This window comes from Marmota marmota, unplaced genomic scaffold (genome assembly GCF_001458135.2).
Source record: "Marmota marmota marmota unplaced genomic scaffold, marMar, whole genome shotgun sequence".
NCBI lineage: Eukaryota > Metazoa > Chordata > Mammalia > Rodentia > Sciuridae > Marmota > Marmota marmota.
The window spans coordinates 6,377,163-6,397,884 of record NW_025999961.1 but is presented as its reverse complement, the minus strand read 5'-3'; the positions used below and the strand labels follow the sequence as shown (position 1 = coordinate 6,397,884).

General features: G+C 38.5%; 1 protein-coding gene across 4 annotated transcripts in view; it reads right to left on the bottom strand.

Moving 5' to 3' along the window:
- Window positions 1–20,722, bottom strand: part of Mtmr12 (myotubularin related protein 12) — a 77,729-nt gene that overhangs the window by 28,985 nt on the left and 28,022 nt on the right. For 2 of the 4 annotated variants that reach the window (XM_015496390.2, XM_015496388.2), the window contains exons 2-7: window positions 16,731–16,791; window positions 13,759–13,901; window positions 11,668–11,740; window positions 10,801–10,931; window positions 9,174–9,267; window positions 4,750–4,879 (exon numbers count right to left, since the gene is read on the bottom strand). In XM_015496390.2, coding sequence (XP_015351876.1) covers window positions 4,750–4,879; window positions 9,174–9,267; window positions 10,801–10,931; window positions 11,668–11,740; window positions 13,759–13,901; window positions 16,731–16,791 — 632 coding nt within the window. Of the gene's footprint in view, window positions 1–4,749; window positions 4,880–9,173; window positions 9,268–10,800; window positions 10,932–11,667; window positions 11,741–13,758; window positions 13,902–16,730; window positions 16,792–20,722 lie in introns of those variants that run through there. The other 2 variants (XM_048802934.1, XM_048802933.1) reach the window with 2 other exon arrangements.

Sequence of the window (20,722 nt, the reverse complement as noted above, 5' to 3'; positions counted from 1 at the left end):
TTTTTTTTTTTTTTTTTTTTTTTTTGGTGTGTGTGTGTGTGTGTATGGAGCTGAGGATCAAACTCAGGGTTTCACGTATGTGAAGCAAGCACTCTACTGCTGAACCATATCCCTATCCCCTGAATGTCTCACTCTTATTCAAACTGACTGGAGTCCATTCCCCTAATAAGACTTACATTAATACATTCAGTTTTTCCTATTTATGGAGCATGTCTCAGAAGCCAGACACTGTACTTTGCACTGATAAAATGATAAGCAAAAACAGTATATCCTTGATTTCATAGACTTATAGGCTGTAGAAATAAACATTAATCAAATGATGATACATATAAAAACCAATTTGCAGTTGCAAAAAGTGCTATGAGGGGTACAGTATAATGAAAGTTCTTGCAAGCAGCCCTGACCTAGTCTTGGAAGGCTCTTTAAAAGAGTGGCACTGAGCTGAGATTTGATCAATTAAGTGGGGTTATCTACCTATGTGCAGTTAGAAGCAAAGGTGCTTCCAGGCAGGAAGGAGATGGTGAGTCCAGGCCTGTGGCAAGGCTGTCAGTATGGATGGCGGGGTGTGAAAGAATTGGAGAATTAGGTGGAAGTCAAACCATTATGGGCCCTGGAGTGTTTTATGTTAAGAGTTCTGTTCTACACCAAAACCAGTCGGAAACCACTAAAGCTAGAATAAGTCTGATCAGATGCATATGGAGAGGTTCATTTTACCTGCTATATGAAGAATGAATGCTGGGGAAGGGGTTATGGCCACATAAAAATAAATAAATAAATAAAATAGTATTGGAGGACCAGAGAATATAGGAAAGACCATGGAGGCAACTACTGTAGTGGCGTAGGAGAAACAAAGCACAGCCTTTCCTGTATTATGTTGACAGCTGGGGCAGTTCAAGTAGTATGTGTCAGCACTGAGTGCTCAGAGTCTTAAAATCCAGCTAAAGCTCAATTCTCCCCCTTCATCACTAATCATAAAGTGATTTTCCCCTCTGACCTCTTAACCAGGTTTCATTTATTTATTTTTATTTCTTTTGTGTAGTACCAGAGACTGAATCCAGAGCTTCCTGCATGCTAGCCAAGCAATCTACCACTGAACTACACTCCTAGCCCCAACCAGGTATAGTTTTGAGATGCTGACACCTATGTAAACACCCCAAATCAGTATGTATCTGAATTTAAAAAATAATAATTCAGGGCATTGTGCATGTGGCACATGTCTTGGGAGACTGAGGCAGGAGTTAGAGGCCAGCCTAGGTAACACAGCAAGACCCCATTTTAGAAAACAGTTCTGGGAATGAGGATGCCTTATATTACTACCAACCTCACATTACACCTCTTAGGAACAGGGGTTTCTAACTTCTTTCTGAGTAAGCACTAGCTTTCCCCTTTCAAGCTTTTCACCTGGGAAAGCGGAAGCAGCAGTGTGGGGCCAACAGAGAAGTTCTGGGAGGGTCCTTCAGAGGCCTCACACTGTCACCACAAACTGCGCTGTTGGGTGTCACCTGATAAATGCTTGAGACTGATCAAAATCTAAACTGACCTGCTAAAGAGGCCTATCAGAACGTGAATACAAAAACACTAACAAACAACAATATTTTACGAAATTGTTAGCAGGATGCTAGGGAGTATGCTCCAAAATGATAAGAGTCAGGTTTCTAAAAACAGATTATGCAGAGTCATCCTTTTAAAAAGTAGGTCAGATCACTCCCTGCCTCTGCTCAAACTCCTCCTCACTGTTTTCAGTGTCAGGAAGGATAAATTCTTCTGAAAGTACCCAACCGTCCCCTCTTTTCCCTCTCCTCACCTCTACTTTTTCCTTCACTTATTCCTCTGCTGTCCCTCATCCCTTCACTGCTGCTCACACAGCTCTTGCCTCACTGTTCCTTCCACCTACAACACTTCTCTGCCAGCCACTCTCAAACTCAATCTTTCATTTGCTTCAAGGCTTTGCTCAAAGGTCATTTAATCCTGAGGCCTTCCTGACCAACCATCCCCACCATAACCTCCAGCACTCCCCAGCCCTTTGCCTGATCTATTTATTTATATATATATATATATATATATATATATATATATATATATAAAAAACTCTCAACTGAGCTACAGCCCCAGCCCAATTTAATTTTTCTAAAATATTTTTTAAATTGTGGATTGACACAATACCTTTATTTTATTTATTTTTTTTTATGTGGTGCTGAGGATTGAATCCAGTGCCTCACACATGCCAAATGAGTGCACTATCACTGAGCCAAAACACCAGCTTAATTTTTGTGTGTGTGCGCCAAGGATCGAACATGTGCATTCTAGAAACACACTCTACCACTAAGCCGTACCGCCAGCTCCCTAGCAATTATAATATATGATATTTTACTTCTTTATTATTGACTTCCTCCCACTAGAAGGAATGCTCCAGGAGGACACAGGTTTTCAGGTGCTTGTTGACTACTATCTTTCTAGTAATTAGGACACTTCTTGGCATATAATAGGCATTCAAACTTTTTGTTGAATGAATAAACAAAGCATTCAATAAAAGGAAACAAAACACTATAAATTAAGAAACTCCTTTTTTACACTTAGGTTATAGCACAAAAATGGCAACAATCACAAAAAGATACAAACTCACTTTTGAGTATTTTAAGAGGTTTCTTTTAAAATCTAGTGTTGAGGGCTGGGGTTGTGGCTCAGCAGTAGAGCGCTTGCCTAGCACATGCAAGGGGTTCGATCCTCAGCACCACATAAAAATAAATAAATAAAATAAAGGTATTATGTCCAACTACAACTAAAAAATAAATATTTTAAAATAAAATCTAGTGTTGAACCTAGCATGCATAAGGCCCTGGGTTTGATCCCTAGCACTGCAAAAAATAAAAATAAATAAATAAATAAAAATAAAAAATAAAGCTAGTGTTGAGGGGTTCAGGGTACAGTTCAGCAATACAGCAATTGCCCAGAATGTGTATGACCCGAGTTCCATCCCAGCACCATGACAAAAATACAAACAAAAGTTTCCAAATCACAGTGACACATGCATGTAATTCCAGCTACTCGGGAAGCTAAGGTAGGAGAATTGCAAATTTGAAGCCAGACTGGGCAACTTAGCAAGACTCTGTTTCAAAATAATTTTTTAAAAGGGTTGGTGCAGCCAATTTGGAAAGCAGTATGGAGATTTCTTGGAAAGCTGGGAATGCAACCACCATTTGACCCAGCTATTCCCCTTCTTGGTCTATTCCCTAAAGACCTAAAAAGAGCATGCTACAGGGACACTGCTACATCGATGTTCATAGCAGCACAATTCACAATAGCAAGACTGTGGAACCAACCTAGATGCCCTTCAATAGACGAATGGATAAAAAAAATGTGGCATTTATACACAATGGAGTATTACTCTGCATTAAAAAATGACAAAACCATAGAATTTGCAGGGAAATGGATGGCATTAGAGCAGATTATGCTAAGTGAAGCTAGCCAATCCCTAAAAAACAAATGCCAAATGTCTTCTTTGATATAAGGAGAGTAACTAAGAACACAGTAGGGACGAAGAGCATGAGAAGAAGATTAACATTACACTGGGATGAGAGGTGGGAGGGAAAGGAAGAGAGAAGGGAAATTGCATGGAAATGGAAGGAGACCCTCAGGGTTATACAAAATTTCATACAAGAGGAAGTGAGGGGAAAGGGGAAAATAATACAAGGGGGAGAAATGAATGACAGTAGAGGGGGTAGAGAGAGAAGAGGGGAGGGGAGGGGAGGGGGGATAGTAGAGGATAGGAAAGGCAGCAGAATACAACAGACACTAGTATGGCAATATGTAAATCAATGGATGTGTAACTGATGTGATTCTGCAATTTGTATACGGGGTAAAAATGGGAGTTCATAACCCACTTGAATCAAAGTGTGAAATATGATATATCAAGAACTATGTAATGTTTTGAACAACCAACAATAAAAAAACTAAAAAAAAAATAAAAAAATAAAAGGGTTGGGAATGTAGCTTAGTGTTAAGAGTACCCCTGGATTCAATCCCCAATATTGCAAATTAAAATTAAAAACATAAATACACAAAAACATAAACACATAGAAGCTAGTGTTGATTTGAAGAAAAGAATCCCTATACACTGGTAGTGGAAAGTAAAATGGTACAATCATCATGGAAAACAGTCTGGCAATTCCCCCCCAAATTAAACCATAGTTACCATATATTTTGGCAATTCAATTTCTAGATTATATATCACAAAGAATTAAAACCATATATTCATACATACACGAATGTTGTGAAGGCCTAATTCACGAGATGAAAAGTAAAAGTAACCCAAATGTCCATTAACTAATAAAAGGATAAATAAAATGTTGTATATCCATACCATGGAACATTATTTGGCAATAAAAAAGAGTGAAATTCTAATAATATGCTTCAACATGGATTAATTTTGAAAACATTATACTAAATGTAAAAGGCCAGTCATGAAAGACTATATATTATATGATTCCATTTATATGAAATATTCAGAACAGGGAAATCTATAATAGAGACAATAATTAGATTAGTGGTTGCCTAGGGCTGGGGATAGGGAGACGTTCAGAGGAAATATAGAGTGATTGCTAATGGATGTGAAGATTTTGGGGGGATGATGATGAAAATGTTCTAAAATGGACTGTGATGATGGTTATACAACCCTGTCAATAAATTTAAAAGCACTAAACATTTCAGATGGTTGAATTATATGGCAAGTAGCCAGCAAGGAGAGCTTACCTCTCAGAGATTCTATAGCCTTCATTGACACTCACTGCTTTGTACTTCACATTGCCTTTTGTCCGTTCCAACTCCCAGCACCAGTCCTTAAGTGTGTCAAACATTACTGTCTGGTTCTTGGGATCAGTAGCTAACAAAACAAAATCAAAAAGACAATAAAATCTTTCTTTGAAGCACTGGTATTTTAATTATGTGGAAGTTCATCCTCAGACCCCAATTTCTATCACTAAGCCCATTTTTATCCAAGCAGAACTGACTGCTTAATACTAACCTTGTTCCATTTTTTTTAATCTAAGTTAAATTATGACTAAGGTTGTTGTTTTATATTGTAGGAAAGGAATTATCCATATTCCATTTCTTGCAAAAGTCATTTATAGCTACATTTTCAGTCATTTGACTATGAGACAATTTATATAAAACAAAAGGATCATGTGAAACAATAGAAGACAGGCTTGCACAAAAGCTAAAGTAATGAAACACTTTTAGTCCTAACAATATGTTCATAAGACAGTAAACTGATTTAAATAGCATGTCAGATTCTTAAATGTAAACTCTTTTTTTAGTTCAAAGATGCAATGCCTATAAGAGGATTGTCTAGAGGACTGTCAACACTTTGTTACTGATGGCCACACACAGACCAAACAGCTATGGTAAGGGTCAGGGCCTGCTTCTAAGGGCCACATGATGGTGACAGGTACTTTTGCTCCTAATGCAGTCCTGACACTAACTGCTAGAACAAAATGCCCGGGAGTACTGCTCTTACAGCCTGGCAGTTGGGTCCTTGGTCTTCTCCTGGGCCATCACAACTTGTTGAAGGTGACATGCACCAAAATAGTCTTTGCATATCTAAAAAACCAATCAAGTCTTCTGGGAAAAACAAAGTGTTTGATAAAATAACCTCCTTGCTCCTTTTAAGAAATGCAGATCATGGCAAAATAATAAGAAAAATGATGATGACAATATTCAATTCTTAGGGCTGGGGATGCAGCTCAGAGGGAGAATGCTAACTTATCATGCTCTAGGTCCTGGGTTTAATTCCCAGCACTGTGAAAACAAAAACCAAACAAAGAATGCTTATATAGGCTGCATGTCCCTTATCTGAAAATCTTCACACCTGATGTGTGACAAGTTGCAGTCAAAACCCAGGGGCACTAAAGATACTGTACTATCTTCATATAAGGTATATTTATGCATTTTATGTTTAGACTTGGGTTCTCTCCCCAAGATTATTTCATTATGTATGTGAAAATATTACAAAATCCAAAATACTCCTGATCCTAAGCATTTTGGATAAGGGATATTCAACCTGTACAGCACTATTGTCCCAGAAACTGTTCTGAGCATATTATACTTTTATTAGCTTAATCTTTACAACCTTACAGGATAGGTAATGTAAGAGGTAATTTAATTTCCTTGATGTTACAGATTTTCCTTGATGTTACTGAAAGGGCAGATAACTTGCCTTGCCTAAGTCACACAGAGCTAGATAATGTAGAACTAGAATTCAAACCCAGGCAGCTGTAAAGGAAATATCCATAATGCATGAATGCAAAAAAAAAAAAAAAAAAAAATCCCAGTAAGTAATAACAATAGTAGGAGTAAGAAAACATTCTTAGCAATACAGAAAAATCTTTCCCTAAAATGCCCTGTCAGAGACATTTAGGACCTTTCATTCAAAACACATTTGTGAATTATGAAGCCAGGGAATAATGAAATATATTCAGTTGGTAAAGCTCCCACCTGTACCCCTACTCAATTAAGAGTAAGCTAATTAGCCAAGTAGCATCTGTCAAATTATAACCTTTACTTAAAAAAAAAAATGGAGGCTAGAAGGAAGAGAGGAGAAAGATGGAATTAAAATAAAATAAAGATGCCTCAGATCCTGAGTCTCTGGCACAAAAGCCACCAGAAGGTAATGAAACAGCCAGGATCAATCAAGATAAGGGTTTTGGCATGCTGATCAACATGTTGGCTGGCCTGGAAATCATCCTATGTTAAGTCCAGACCTAGAATCAGAATATAAAAGGCTGAATTTAAAAATCTGAGCCCAATAAATGTTTATATGAATTATAATAATAAACAAAAAAGTCATTTTTTAAAATATTTATTTTCTAGTTGTAGTTGGACACTATACCTCATTTTATTTATTCATTTTTATGTGGTGCTGAGGATCGAACCCAAGGCCTCGCATGTGCTAGGCAAGCACTCTGCCACGGAGCTGCAACCACAGCCGCTCTATTAACTCTTAATGCCTGCACCCTATGTGCCACGCTATTCACACTTTGTGATTCTTCACAAAACTTCAAGGGAAGCATTAACATTGCTGTTTTTAAAATGAGAAAATGGAAGTCCTGAGGGATCACTGTCATTTCCAAGATCACAAAGCCAGAAATTAGCTGGGCAAGGATTTGAACTCAGATGGGACAGACACCAAAACCTATACCTGTATCATTTCATCTAAATTATCACAGTTCCCAAAATGTAACATGCTCTCTGAGACAGCTACACCTCTGCACTCCTCTAAACCTACCAGATGCTTCTACCATCCTCCACTACTTATTCAGGCACAGCCTTCTCTGATTTTTTGCCTCCCTCAGAGAGGGTGGGTATGTCCATCAGAGGACACATCTCTCAGCTTCTACTCCTATTTGTGCACTCCTTGAGGCAGGGATTAAGTCCTGCTCTCCTCCACGTCTGTATGGGATGTGTCCCACAGCAAGCATTCAATAAATGTTTATTAAATGAGTGGATAATAACTCTGCAGTCCAGAAAACTTTATATGTTGGTGGATTTTGTTTGTTTTTGTTTTGTTTGACACTGGGGCCTCACACATGCTGGGCAAGTGGTCTACCCTGAGACACATGCCCAGCCCTATACATATGCTTTTAAACAAACCTGCCACTTCCTTGATATGGGATTCAGGATCAGTAAACATCAACTTCATGGTAAGAGTAATGGGCACAGCAAGTCAATAGACTAAGGGAAAATAACTGGAGAATAAAGAAGACAGACATCTACAAAGACATATGCTAGGCATGGCTAATGGTTAATTCAGATGGCCAAAGTTTGTTACTAAATGCAAACTAAGGGCTGGGGATGTGGCTCAAGCAATAACGTGCTCGCCTGGCATGTGTGGGGCGCTGGGTTCAATCTTCAGCACCACATAAAAATAAAATAAAGATGTTGAGTCCACCGAAAACTAAAAAATAAATATTAAAAAATTCTCTCTCTTTAAAAAAATAAAAATAAAAAAATAAATGAAAACTAAATGGAAAACATTTGGTATTTTAAGTTTTCTCTTAACAAAACAGCTTTCTGAACGGGTTTCCTTATGTACAGATGTCTTATTTCCCTCAAAATATTTGCTATAAAACAAGCTCTGGTTGTTTAAATACTTTCAGGAATGTAGGACATTCTCTAGAATCTTATGAAATGAAATCAAGTATATTTAAAAGAACCCAGGGATAAACGGGGTTATTTTCAAATAAAAAAGAATCCAGGGAAAAATAGGGTTATTTTAAACTTGTTCCAGTTTTGTTTTTTTTTCTATAGTTTCATACTCCTAGTATAATATATTGATTTTACTTTTCATAAAAAGCAACCAAATAGGGGATGGGGTTGTGGCTCAGAGAAAAGAGCACTCACCTAGCATGTGTGAGGCACTGGGTTTGATCCTCAGCACCACATCAAAATAAAATAAAGGTACTGTTTCCATCTACAACTAAAAAAATATATATTTTTTTAATAAAGCAACTAAACAGCAATCCACTTCAAAAAGCAAGTAAAAAAAATCTAAAAGGTAAGTTAAACAAAGATCACTGCAAAAGGCAGATGAGTTAACGCATGCCTGTAATCCCAGCAACTTGAAAAACTGAGGCAGGGGGTTGCAAGTTAAAGGCCAACCTCAGTGACTAGCAATGCCCTATAAGTAACTTAGCAAGACCCTGTCTCAAAATAAAAAATATAAAGGGCTGGGATGTGGCTCAGTGGTTAAATGCCCCTGGGGTTCATCTCTAGCACAAAAAAAAAAAAAAAAAAAAAAAAAAAAAAACAATCAGGGAAAAAATATAAACCTGGGCTGGGGATGTGGCTCAAGCGGTAGCACGCTCGCCTGGCATGCATGCGGCTCGGGTTCGATTCTCAGCACCACATACAAAAACAAAGATGTTGTGTCTGCCGAGAACTAAAAAATAAATAAATTAGAAAAAAAAAAAAAGAAGAATCAAAGAGATCTTTGCAGCTCTCTTTTAGAAAAAAAAAAAAAGAAAAAATATAAACCTTTTGAATGAATCACCCAAGCAAGAGATGACCAACTGCTAGAGAAAAGAAAAACAAAAAACAAAAAACCCTCTCATGTTTACAGATTTTTTAGAAAAGTATAAAGGACACTGTCTATCCTCTAATTAAACCCAGAAGATGCTTACCTGTATTGTTTTGTGCAGCAGTTGCATAGGAAAACAGAAATAATCTCTTAAGAAGTATAGAGGTCTGGGTATGATGAATTATGCCATGGACAATCTAGAAAGAATGGACCAATGGGAATAGTTACGATTTTGACAGGTAAACACTAAGAAAGGTAGGAGCCAAGTTGTCTAAGTTCTCAGTCATGCTAATGGAGCTCTAGGGTCAACCCAGTAATCCTTGTTAAAGTATGAATCTATAATTTAGTTGTTGGAATAATGCCAGACCAACAGAATACTATTTTGTCAGACTTATTGAGCTCTGAATTTGTAGGGACAAGTTTTTATAATATAGTCAAATTTCTCAAAAACAAAGTGCTAAAAATCTTAAGTGCCCTATTAAAGTCAGGTATTCCAAATATCTGACATGTTGAAGATTTACAGGTGATATCAGATAATAGCCAAGACATTTAGCTGTTCTTTCTGACTCACCTGTGGTCTTTAGAATCTTCTAGAAGATGAAGAAGAACTCAGTCTACTGTGCCTTCTGTTTGTCTACTGTACTAAACAAAATTATGTTTTGATAGATGACTAAAATCAATGTTCTAAGTGAGGATTCCGGATTCTCAGTACATTCTCCATATCTATACCACTCTTTCTCCCCTCAGAATATGTACACAAGTCATGTGTGTCATTCTACCTGAAATACGACACTACCATATGAAAGACAATCAAGCCGTGACCTGGAAGTAAGTGTACATGACTCATTACAGAAAAGACGCACTAGACTCTTGCTAAATCTCCCCTGATGTATGATACTGGCAAATGTGAGATCTTTATAATCTCAATAAGACAAATCTTGGAAGTTATAATGAACACCAAATTGCTACAGCCATTTTTTCAGTTCACTCAGTTATGGATCTCAATTTGCCATGACAACTAGGGAATCATGTTCACAGTCTCCAAAGGCACACCCGGTGACTCGGCTTTGTTCCTCTAACCTTAGCTGTTCTTAGCTGTACCTCCTCCTTTCAAGCACAACCACTACCTCCAAGAGTGACTCATTTATTCACAGGAATAGGAAGACAGTGCAACTGTCTTTAGAATAGGTTGGATGGCAATGAGAGACGACTTAAACCTATCCCATCCTTCTCTTTCTCAACTACTTCCTGTCCTGGCTTATCACCTCCCATCTTTTAGTGGCTCTAGAAATCAAACCATTATGAATTGAAGGAGTAAAGGTAGCATGTGCTAAGATGATATGCAGGCATGCTTTACCAATTACCTCTCACATTCTGAAGAAAGAATATGGTATCCACAGAGTGGGGTGGTGCACACCTGTAATCCCAGTGGCTCTCAAGGCTGAGGTAGGAGGATCACAAGTTCAAAGTCAGCCTCAGCAACTTAGCAAGGCCCTAAGCAACTCAGTGAGACCCTGTCTCAAAATAAAAAATAAAAAGGGTCGGGGATGTTGCTCAATGGTTAAGTGCCCCTGGGTTCAATTCCCAGGATCAAAAAAAAAAAAGAACACTGGATTCAATTTCACAAAATAAAAGGCTCCCCTCCACCTTCAGTCAATGTAAGCAAAACCTAGAGTCAGTGGGGAAAACCTGAAGGGAAACAAAACCTAAAAACAATTGCGACTAGTTACCCTTTTGACTTCCTCTTCTTTTGTGTATCTCAGACAAAAGTGAAACACTCGGAGGTCTTTGCAGTGGATGATAAGTTTCTCAGGGTATTTCTTCAGTTGTTCAGAGAGAATTTTTTTTTTCTCATCAAACACTATAGATCAACGATGAAATTGGGAAGAAAAATTATGTTATACAACAATAAATTAATGTGAAAACAAGGCAGACTGCTAACTTCTTAGAATAGGCATTCAGACTGTCCCAGCAGGGGCCCTGACTCTGAGAGCACACAGGGTTATTCACTGCCCTGGAGCAAGCATAAGACCCAAATGGACTGGCCACTATTAGCAGAATAGATTTCACTGGCCTGAAGAAAACACAGCTCTGAAAGCTGAGATCATAATGGATGGAAGAAAGAGCACTAGGGACATGCATTTCTGCCAGTCAACCCCTAGGTTTGTACTGAGGCCCCTCCTGACACCTTCTTTCCTGTCCCAGAGCTACCCAGTTAGCACCTATTGGTACTGAGAACATCATAAATAGCTATTAAATAACTTCTGGAAGTGCCCTGAACACAAAAATGGAGAAGAGAAACAGAATGAATTGGCAGGAGAGGCCTGTTTAACCAGCAGAAAAGATATTCTGATGCAATACAACAGACCTTCAAAAATCAGCCTTAAACATGAATATAGAAGGATCAGTACTCCTCTAGCTAAGTAACTCCAAACAAGCTACTTCACATTTCAATTTATCATCCATAAAACTGACTTAAGTAAGGTAATTTATATGAATATATTTTTGTGAACTATAAAGGGCTATAATAATATTATCATCATTACTAACTATATATTCAAAAGCTGACAATAATCCAAGGGAAAAGAGATCCTTACCTCCATAAATCTGATCAACACAGTGAAGTGTAATGTCATTTTCTCCCATAACCTTATTCTTAAACTGAGTTTCCTAAAAGATTCAAAAGGAAATAAATGTGACTCCCTTCTATGCACTGTTAAGACATTTATAAGCAGAGTAAATCACCATTCTCCACTTGCACTTTGAAATAAATGGGGGAATGCATCTGTATATTCTTAGGAAAGGGACAAGTGAGTATGGGAGAAGAGTTTATAAGCACTGATTCTTTCAAACTTGGGCAGACCATGCAATTTCTGGGCTGTTTCCAGGCCCTCCACTCCACACAGTCACTTTGAGAAGTATGGGCAAGTGACGTGCAGGTTAATGTTCCTCCACATAAATGCTGAGATGACTGACAAGCTACCTGAGATCTTTGGGAAGAAAACACTGGGAGATTAAAGTTTATGGTGAATGCTGTCTTTATAAAGGAAAAGGAATTAAGTCACTACAGTGTACAGCAGCACAAGAGACCAGACTTGGAAGCAGCAACCATGCTGCTATTTAAGAAGCAAGGGAGGAGCCAGGCAGGCTGGCACGAGCCTACAACTACAGCTATTGGGAAGGTGAGGCAGGAGAATGGCAAGATTGAGGCCAGTCTCGGCAACTTAGGAAGAACCTGTCTCAAAACAAAAAGTAAAAAGGGCTAGGGGTGTAGCTTAGTAGTAAAGCAACCCTGGGTTCAGTCCCTAATATTGCAAAAATAAATAAATAAATAAATAAAAGCAAAAACAAAAGGCCAAGGGTGGTCCAGGATGGCCTGCATATTGCGGGCATAGGGCGGGGGCGGGCCTGGCTGGGCTTCCATTACCACACAGTGCTCTTCCAGTGTTGCAGACAATCTTCTCCTTCCCCAGCAGCTCAGTAATAAGTAGGAACAAGTCTCACAAGAATGTTGCCACTAGATTCAGATTAGGCATAAAGTAGACCCAAATTCAAATGCTACACTTGCGATCCATTTCAGTATCGAACTTAGTTTCTAGATTTGAGGAAGAGTTTAGAATAGAGAAAACATGGGGAAGTAGTACATTTGGGACATGTTATTTCAATGATTGGTTGATTTTTTTTTTTTATATATTGGGGATTGAACCCAGGGGCACTTAACCACTGAGCCACACCCCAATCCCCCTTTTTTTCCTAAAGTTGGATCAGTATTGGTGACCCATAAGTCTCTAAGATTCTAGCCATTCTTTTTTTTTTTTTTTTTAATATTTTTTTAGTTGCCAGTGGATTTTACACTTTATTTGTTTATTCATATGTGGTGTTGAGGATCGAACCCAGGGCCTCACACATGCTAGGCAAGCGCTCTACCACTGAGCCACAACTCCAGTCCCCGTTTTCTTTTTTTTCTTATTATATTTTTAGTTGTAGATAGACCTTTTATTTTATTTATTTGTTTTTACATAGTGTTGAGGCTCAAACCCAGTGCCTCACACATGCGATACGAACACTCCACTCCATCACTGAGCCACAGCCCCAAACATTCTTCCCCCAGCTCTCACCTTTTTAAAAATTTTATCTTGTAGTTGTAGATAGACAGACAGAATGCCTTTATTTTATTTGTTTACTTTTATGTGGTGCTAAGGATGGAACCCAGTTCCCCACACATGCTAGGCAAGTGCTCTGCCACTGAGCTATAGCCCCAGTCCCTCTAGCCCTCTTTGTTTTTATTTTGAGACAGGGTCTAAGTTGTTTAGGGCCTTGCTAAGTTGCTGAGGCTGACTTTGAACTGGTAATCCTCCCGTCTCAGCCTCCTGAGTTGCTGGGATTAGAGGGGTGCACCACAAGGCCCAGCTTCAATGAGTGCTAAAATACAGAAGAAAATGAAAAAACACTGATGGTGTCAACTTTTGAGGTTAAAAGCAAGCCAGCATGACATGAGGCATAGGTGGGAAATTTCTGAATGGTCCTACAGCTGAAAGAAACTCCTGAAGGATAGAAAGCAGATAAGTGATGAGACTTCTCTCTTTTGTTTTTATTATGTGTTAGAGTTGGGGTGGAAGAATTGAGAAGCTGAGGGAAGAAACAATGGAGCCATAACTCCATTCCCTCCAAACACAGCTCATACATACACCATTATCCAATGCAGATTCGTCATCGCCTAAGAAGGCAATCTTGAAGTCTGTGCAAACAAGTCTCCCATAGACTCCACGCTGACAGGAATCTTCCTGCACATACTTCAGGACAGTGTTGGCTTCACAAAGCAGCTGTTCACCTGGTGGAAACCAAAACAAGTCCTTCTTAGGGTCCTCAGTTAACACCGTATGCAAACATTAAGAACTTTCTGCACTCTATTTAATGAGGACAAACATAGTACAATGCAGCACTTCAAAATGAGGCACTTTTCGAGAAGGTCAAGAAGTGCAAATTTTAGGAGAGAAGATGGAGCAGAGTATGGAAAACAAAATGGCTCAGATAGAGGCTGGGGACTCAGCTCAGTGGTAGCATGTGTGAGGCCCTGGGTTTGATCCCTAGCACTGGAGGAAAAAAAGAAATAAAAAAGACTCAGAGGTGTCTCACTACAAATAATGGAAGTTTCCAAATAGGTGGTAATGATTTCAGTTGCACTTTCAAGCATATATTTTAGTGTTTTTATTACTCTGACCCCAGCAGAGGTTCAACAACTGCAATACCCTAAGTGAGCAAAGACTGGAGCAGCTCGCTTGCATGCCTGGATGCAGGTCCCACTCCCTTTTCCTGTGAGAGCTCCAGGATTTCCTCAGACACAAGAGGCACTGCAGCCTTCCACAGCATGACCACCTTGTTCTGGCTGCACAATGGGAGGATGAGAGGAAAAAAAAAGGTCAGAGGCAGTGTGTGTGTGGTACTGGGGGGGTGAGTTTCCTCTCTTTCTTAGTTGAGAACATTTCCTCTCCAGGTGTCACTTCTCCTGCTCTATCTGCAGGCACCCAGCCAACATGAGAAGCTATATTTCCTAGAGACAGAAATTCTCTTTATAGTTAAAAAGTTAGGACTGGGGTACAGGTAAGCATTCTCTGCTCCATGGAAGCAGAGATACTCATGAGGGCTGAGATGTCTTGGTGAGGGTAGGAAAGAGAAGAAAAAGGGGAAAATGAAAAAACTAAATGTAAATACTCTGCAACAACAACAACAAAAGGAGTATTCTTCTCATTCAGCTATCCTCCCCCAGAATCTCCCTCTGGATTTTTCCATCTTTAAATTTATTTTTTGGGCTGAAAATACATTTTGTCTAGCTTGCAATAAGAAAACAAAGAAGAGGGCTGAGGTTGTGACTCAGTGGTAGAGCACTCGCCTAGCATGTGCGAGACCCTGGGTTCCATCCTCAGCACCACATAAAAATAAATAAAATAGAGGTATTGTGTTCTACTACAACTAAAGAATAAATATTAAAAAAAAAAGAAAGAAAACAAAGAAGAATTTCAGGCACTCAAACAATCCAAGGGCCCATATTACAGTGTTTTCTTTTTTTATCTTTCAAGGGGTTAATTGCCCCTGGCTGAAACACTAAGGAAATATTGGAAGATGGCTCAGTCACTAGGTCAGCCTCTTTAAACAACAGAGTTTAAAGAAAACAATGAAGTCAGGGCCTCTTTAGGGTTTAAAATAGTCACCCCAAAATGTCACAGCTTAGTTCAAGGTGAAAGACACGTGGGCAAAGTTTCCTGTGCTTCAACTCCTAATGTGCAACAGCTTTTATCAGCGAGGCTCTCCTCAAGACCAGGATAGCCCATTACCAGAGTTTTGTATGGAGCCTAGAAATCAGCAATGTAGTCCTATTACGACCTTCCTGGTGAGACTCTCCACAGACATGGCAAGCTGCACCATGGTTACAAATTGTTTGTACCAGACAAACTCTTGAATCATGAGAGTTGGGAGTTGAAAACGATCTTAGTCTACTTTAGAAAACTGAGACTCAGAGAAGTTAACTGTAAACTCACAGCTGTGCACTTAGAAGAGACCGTCTAGTAAGCCAGGAGAAGGGAGAATATGACACAAAATTTAAAACAAAAGTTAATTTCAGAATCTATAAGTCCAAGAAAAGAAAAAAACAACAGGAGATACGAATCAAGGTTTAAGTCAACATCGTAGAAAAAAAAAGCCTTTGAAATTTAAAAACATTAAAAAAAGGTGGAAATGATCAAAATGTTATATGCAAGTACGAATATGCTGTATTGAAGCCCACTATTCTGTAAAATTAAGATGTACTATTAAAAAAAGGAAAAAAGTTAAAGGGTTCTAATATGTTTTACCAAATAACATGGATCAGTCAGAAACTTGTACATATTCACATTCCCTGGACAAACTGGAACAAAGTTTAAAAATACCACAATGGGGTCTCTATTGTTTTGGGAAAATGCACATAAAAATTTATTTAAAAAGTTACTTTTAATTGGGAAAAAATGGAAAAAAGAATACATAGCTGACAGGAATTTCCATAAATGGAGAGGATACTTCACCAAATAGTTTCTGTTCCTGAACTCAAATGTGATAAAGCCTAACTTAAGTTACTGCCACTTTTTCCAGTCTCAAAAAAATTCAAGCAATCCATTCATAATGAATGACTCAGAGCAAAGCCCCAGTGGCCCCAGGATTGGTAAACCCCAGTATCCCTAGGACCCACTCTCAGATACACCAGCACAGATGGCAGGTGAGACCATCTACCAACACCTGCCCTGGGAGGCATGGGTAACTGCACTGTCCAAGGGCAGCTACAGACTTGGGCAGCAAGGACTGGGATTTTCCTGACCAGAAACCACAAATACTGGATGGGACCAAGTAAGACAACCTCATTTGCTTGTCAAAGAGGCAAGAATTTCCCAGGTTTATTTTCATCAGCTGGGGGTAAAGGGAAACAAGAAAGATTTTTTTTCCAGATAGTGTAATACTCAGAGTCAAGTGTACAGTTATTGAACTAAAGACCTTGTTATCTTTGTCTAACTCATTACTGTTATATGCCAAAAGATAAAAAACAAAGAAGTTTATATATAGAAAAACTAGGGATGATGTAATTTATCATTGGTTTTGAGTTGCATTGGAAGTATGAGGCTAACATTACTGTTACCTGGCAACAAGTGAAGAGTTACTTCCTTCTCTGTTACTTCCTTTTCGTTTGTGTGAATTTCCTAAAAAAAAAAAAAAAAAAAAAAAGAAGGAGAAGGAGAAGAAGAAGAGCAAAGGATAATACTTTTCTTTGTTTAAAGGTTCATAGTAATATAAAGACATGCTTATAGAATACACACTAAACCACAGGAGCTTTATTTGACAAGCTAACTTGTTAACTAAAGGAAGACAGAAAATTCCAAAAAATTAGTGATAATCAAGATATTAAACTAATTATTTAGGATTGATAACTATTAGTTGTCCCAAGCACAAATGCAGGGGTAGGCATCCTTTATGTAAAGGAACAAGTTGAAATACCACATAGCAAAGTAGAGTACACAGAGTCAGAAAGAAAAGACACACTCCAGCAATACTGCTTTCTATCCAGTGAGAATCAAGGATTGAAAGCAAAAGATCATTAGTTCTTGAGAGAAAACTGACATATAAAGGCTTAAAGGCAAAAATAGGAAAATATGACTGTACCTAGTTGGTACAGATCCACTTACTTTATAGCATACTGAGGCTTAGTAGAGAAAGCTAGAATGTTCACTGCCCGCTATTAGTTACCTAAATCCACAAGACAGTGCCAAGGAGCGCAACCACCTAATGGGTAATCAAGAACTTGTTCTGTGACTGTTTCTCAATAAATGTATCTTCAAGTTCCTCTATTTCAGGCTCAGTATTTATTGGATATGCAAAGATAATTAGCAAACTTTAATGAATGATGCTTTCAAAATAATGATCATGAATGGCTATTAAGACAACAAAAAGAGTGACGCAGTAATAAGCCTCCTAATGAAGTCTACCGTACCTCTATGAAGTATTCTTGCCAAAATATCTAATCTCAAACTGCTTGAGCTTTTATGGCAATTTACTAATTAATAAGAAACACTCGGACAAGAAACACATTAAATGCCACCATGGGAACATAATCAGTCCAACCTTAATTGGAAAATTCTATAACACAGGCTGGGCACTGTAGCACATGCCTGTAATCCCAGCAGCTCAGGAGGCTGAGGCAAGAGGATCATAGGTTCAAAACCAGCTTCAGCAAAAGCAAGGTGCTAAACAACTCAATTTAGAGACCCTGTCTCTAAATAAAATACAAAAAAGAGCTGGAGAAGTGGCTCAATTAATGAGTGCCCCTGAGTTCAATCCCCCTCCTCCCAAAATTCTATAAAACACAACAAGTTTTGTCAACAAATAAAACTGTATTATTTTATTTTATTTTTGGTAGAAGGATCCAGATATAGTAAGTTTTCTAAATTTGTTAGTTCAGAATGAATTAGAAGAAATTTATATATACTTGAGGCAGGGGGAGATTAGATAGTCCATCTTAAGGCTGCAATAGAATGCCACAACTTTTCCAGGGAACCCATATAGAGCATGGTCTACTGTGGAGGTGACTATGATTTCCATTCCAGGCAATGGCCACAAATCAAGTCCCTTGGGGCAATGCTTCTCAAACTTGGGACATGTTTGGTCATCTGGAAAGCCTGTTACATACACAGACACTCAGACCCACTCTACCACAAGCTTAAGGATGCAGACAGGGCCTTTGGTTTTATAAAAAGCTCCCCTGCTGATTCTGATGCACTGCACTACAGTTTATACAAGAGGAACTATTACTGCATATGTAAATACTATTGAGTGTTTTTGTAATTTAAAAATTCTCATTGAGAACTTTCATTGTCTGTCATTTGCAAAAAGCAAATTAAAGCACAATTATTTTTGACAGGTTCTACCATCATTATCTGAGAAGAAAGCAAGCTATTCATTAAATTTAGTCAACTGTTGGAAAACTACAGAGATCATCTTGACTAGTTCTTGGAACTCGGTACAAACCCTGGAACCAGCACAGAGAAGACTAGCCTATTGTTAAATCAACAGAAGTATATCTTCCACATTAACTTAAAACTACCTATATTAATTCTTGAAATGTTTAGTGAAACTTTTTCTTTACATTTCAGAAACAAAAATACCCAGAGGTACCTTTTAAGATTCTGTCCTACCCAAAGCTCCCTTTCCCTAAACCACTGGTACCACCTCTTACAACCCTCTGGAGTGAGACAACTGCACAGAAAACTAACATGGATACTGGTCCCACAGACATGGGGTGATTCACTTTTGTCTTTCCTATTTATTTAGCTGAAGGCTCACAAATCAAGCTGGCTACTTAAATGACAGATTTGTAAACTGAGCCATGAATGTGGGGAAGGAGATAAAGCTGTTCTGCAGAGAATTGGATACACCACTGTCAGACACACAAATAATGGCCTGGATTCCCATGGCTTTCCAGGCTTTTGTAAGGCCCAAGCATACCTTTGGCACAGTTCCATGAGTCATGCCTGTATTGTTATCATAAATTATCTTGTTAGTATAAATTAGCTAGAGTAGGATTCTATTAATTGTCAACAAACATACTGACTTAGGTCAACTGGATTAACAATAAGAAATTAGAGATAATTAGAATCATGTCATCCAATATGACAATGTACAGTAAGTATATACAGACCTCCAAGGGGAGAATCTAATGTCACAGCTATCATCTCATGAGTAAGACTGGCAGAGAAAGGTCCTCAAAGTAGCATCTACTGTCTCAAGTATGTGGGCTCTAGGTGAGGGCATGATGTATGGAGTTTCTAAACAGAAAAGCCCTAATAGGATTTTACCATCATTCAGCTGATCAATACCCCTGTCTGCTACCACCTCGTTCCCATCATGATCCCTGGACATGGAGGTATACAATGCCCTCCTGCCAAACATACACCAGGCAGAAAGTGACTTTAAAACTTAAAATTTAACAAAAAAAAATCCATTTTATTCTTAGCTTTGTAATTTCTAAACTAAAAAAGCAGAACACGCTACACTTCTAAAAGTAGCTGACATTTGTAAATGGTCAGGAAGAAGGTCATTTATAAGTGACAAACTAAATTTAAGGTACTAAGTGTTAGTTTTACCAGGCACCCAAAGGCAAACAGGAGTTTGTAGTCCAGTGAGGAGAACAAACAATACTGACACACCTTCATAATCATATATACAATGGGTACGTTCTAGCAAAGCATGAATATGAGGGTATGGCAGCACAAAAAAGGAGCACCTAACTGTAGTTTAACAGTGGCCAATCTTTTGGGAGTTGTATTTAGCAGAGTTGCTTTAGCTTCCCCTCTCTTTGTCTAGAACTCTAAATTCTAAAGAAAAGTTACACCTAAATGATTAAGATGTTAAGTGTTAAATAATCTTTCTTTAGATTTATAGACCCTAGAACATTTGTTAACCCTTAGATTATCAGAAAGTGTAAAGATGATGCTTAACTTATAGAAAAGTAATATTTGTCTAAATAAGTACAGGAAATAGCTCCAGCAGGTCAAGGTCAATTGCAGTGTTTTAGGCAAAGAAAAAAAGACATTGTGCCCTGGATGATGGGAAGACCCTATTCAGGGAAGACCCTACTCAACACTTAATCTTTCCGCCCATTGTCTGTCCCACTGTACCTCCCAATAAAAGCACTTTTGTGTGCACAAGTTCCCTAAGATGGTGCTTTAGGACAAAAGCCCCCTTCATCTTCTCATTGCCAGTCCTTGACTAAATCTGACTTTCCTTCTTACCAACTCTCATCTACAGAGTACTGGGTTTTGAGCAGTGAACGGACAGACTTGGGTCCAGTAACAGTAAAAATATCAAATGGGATGGAGTGGGTAACTATTCAAGCCAATCCTTCTAAGAAAATGACACATGTGAATCCAGGTATGGAGACACATGCCTGTAATCCCAGCTACTGTGGAAATTGAGGCAGAAGGATTGCAAGTTTGAAGTCAGCTTTAGCAACTTTGTGAGACTATCTCAAAATGAAAGGGTTGATGATGTAGCTCAATGGTAGAGTACTTGTGTGAAACCCTGAGTTAAATCCAAGAAGAAGGAGAAGAGGAGGAGGAGGAGGAGGAGATGGCACAT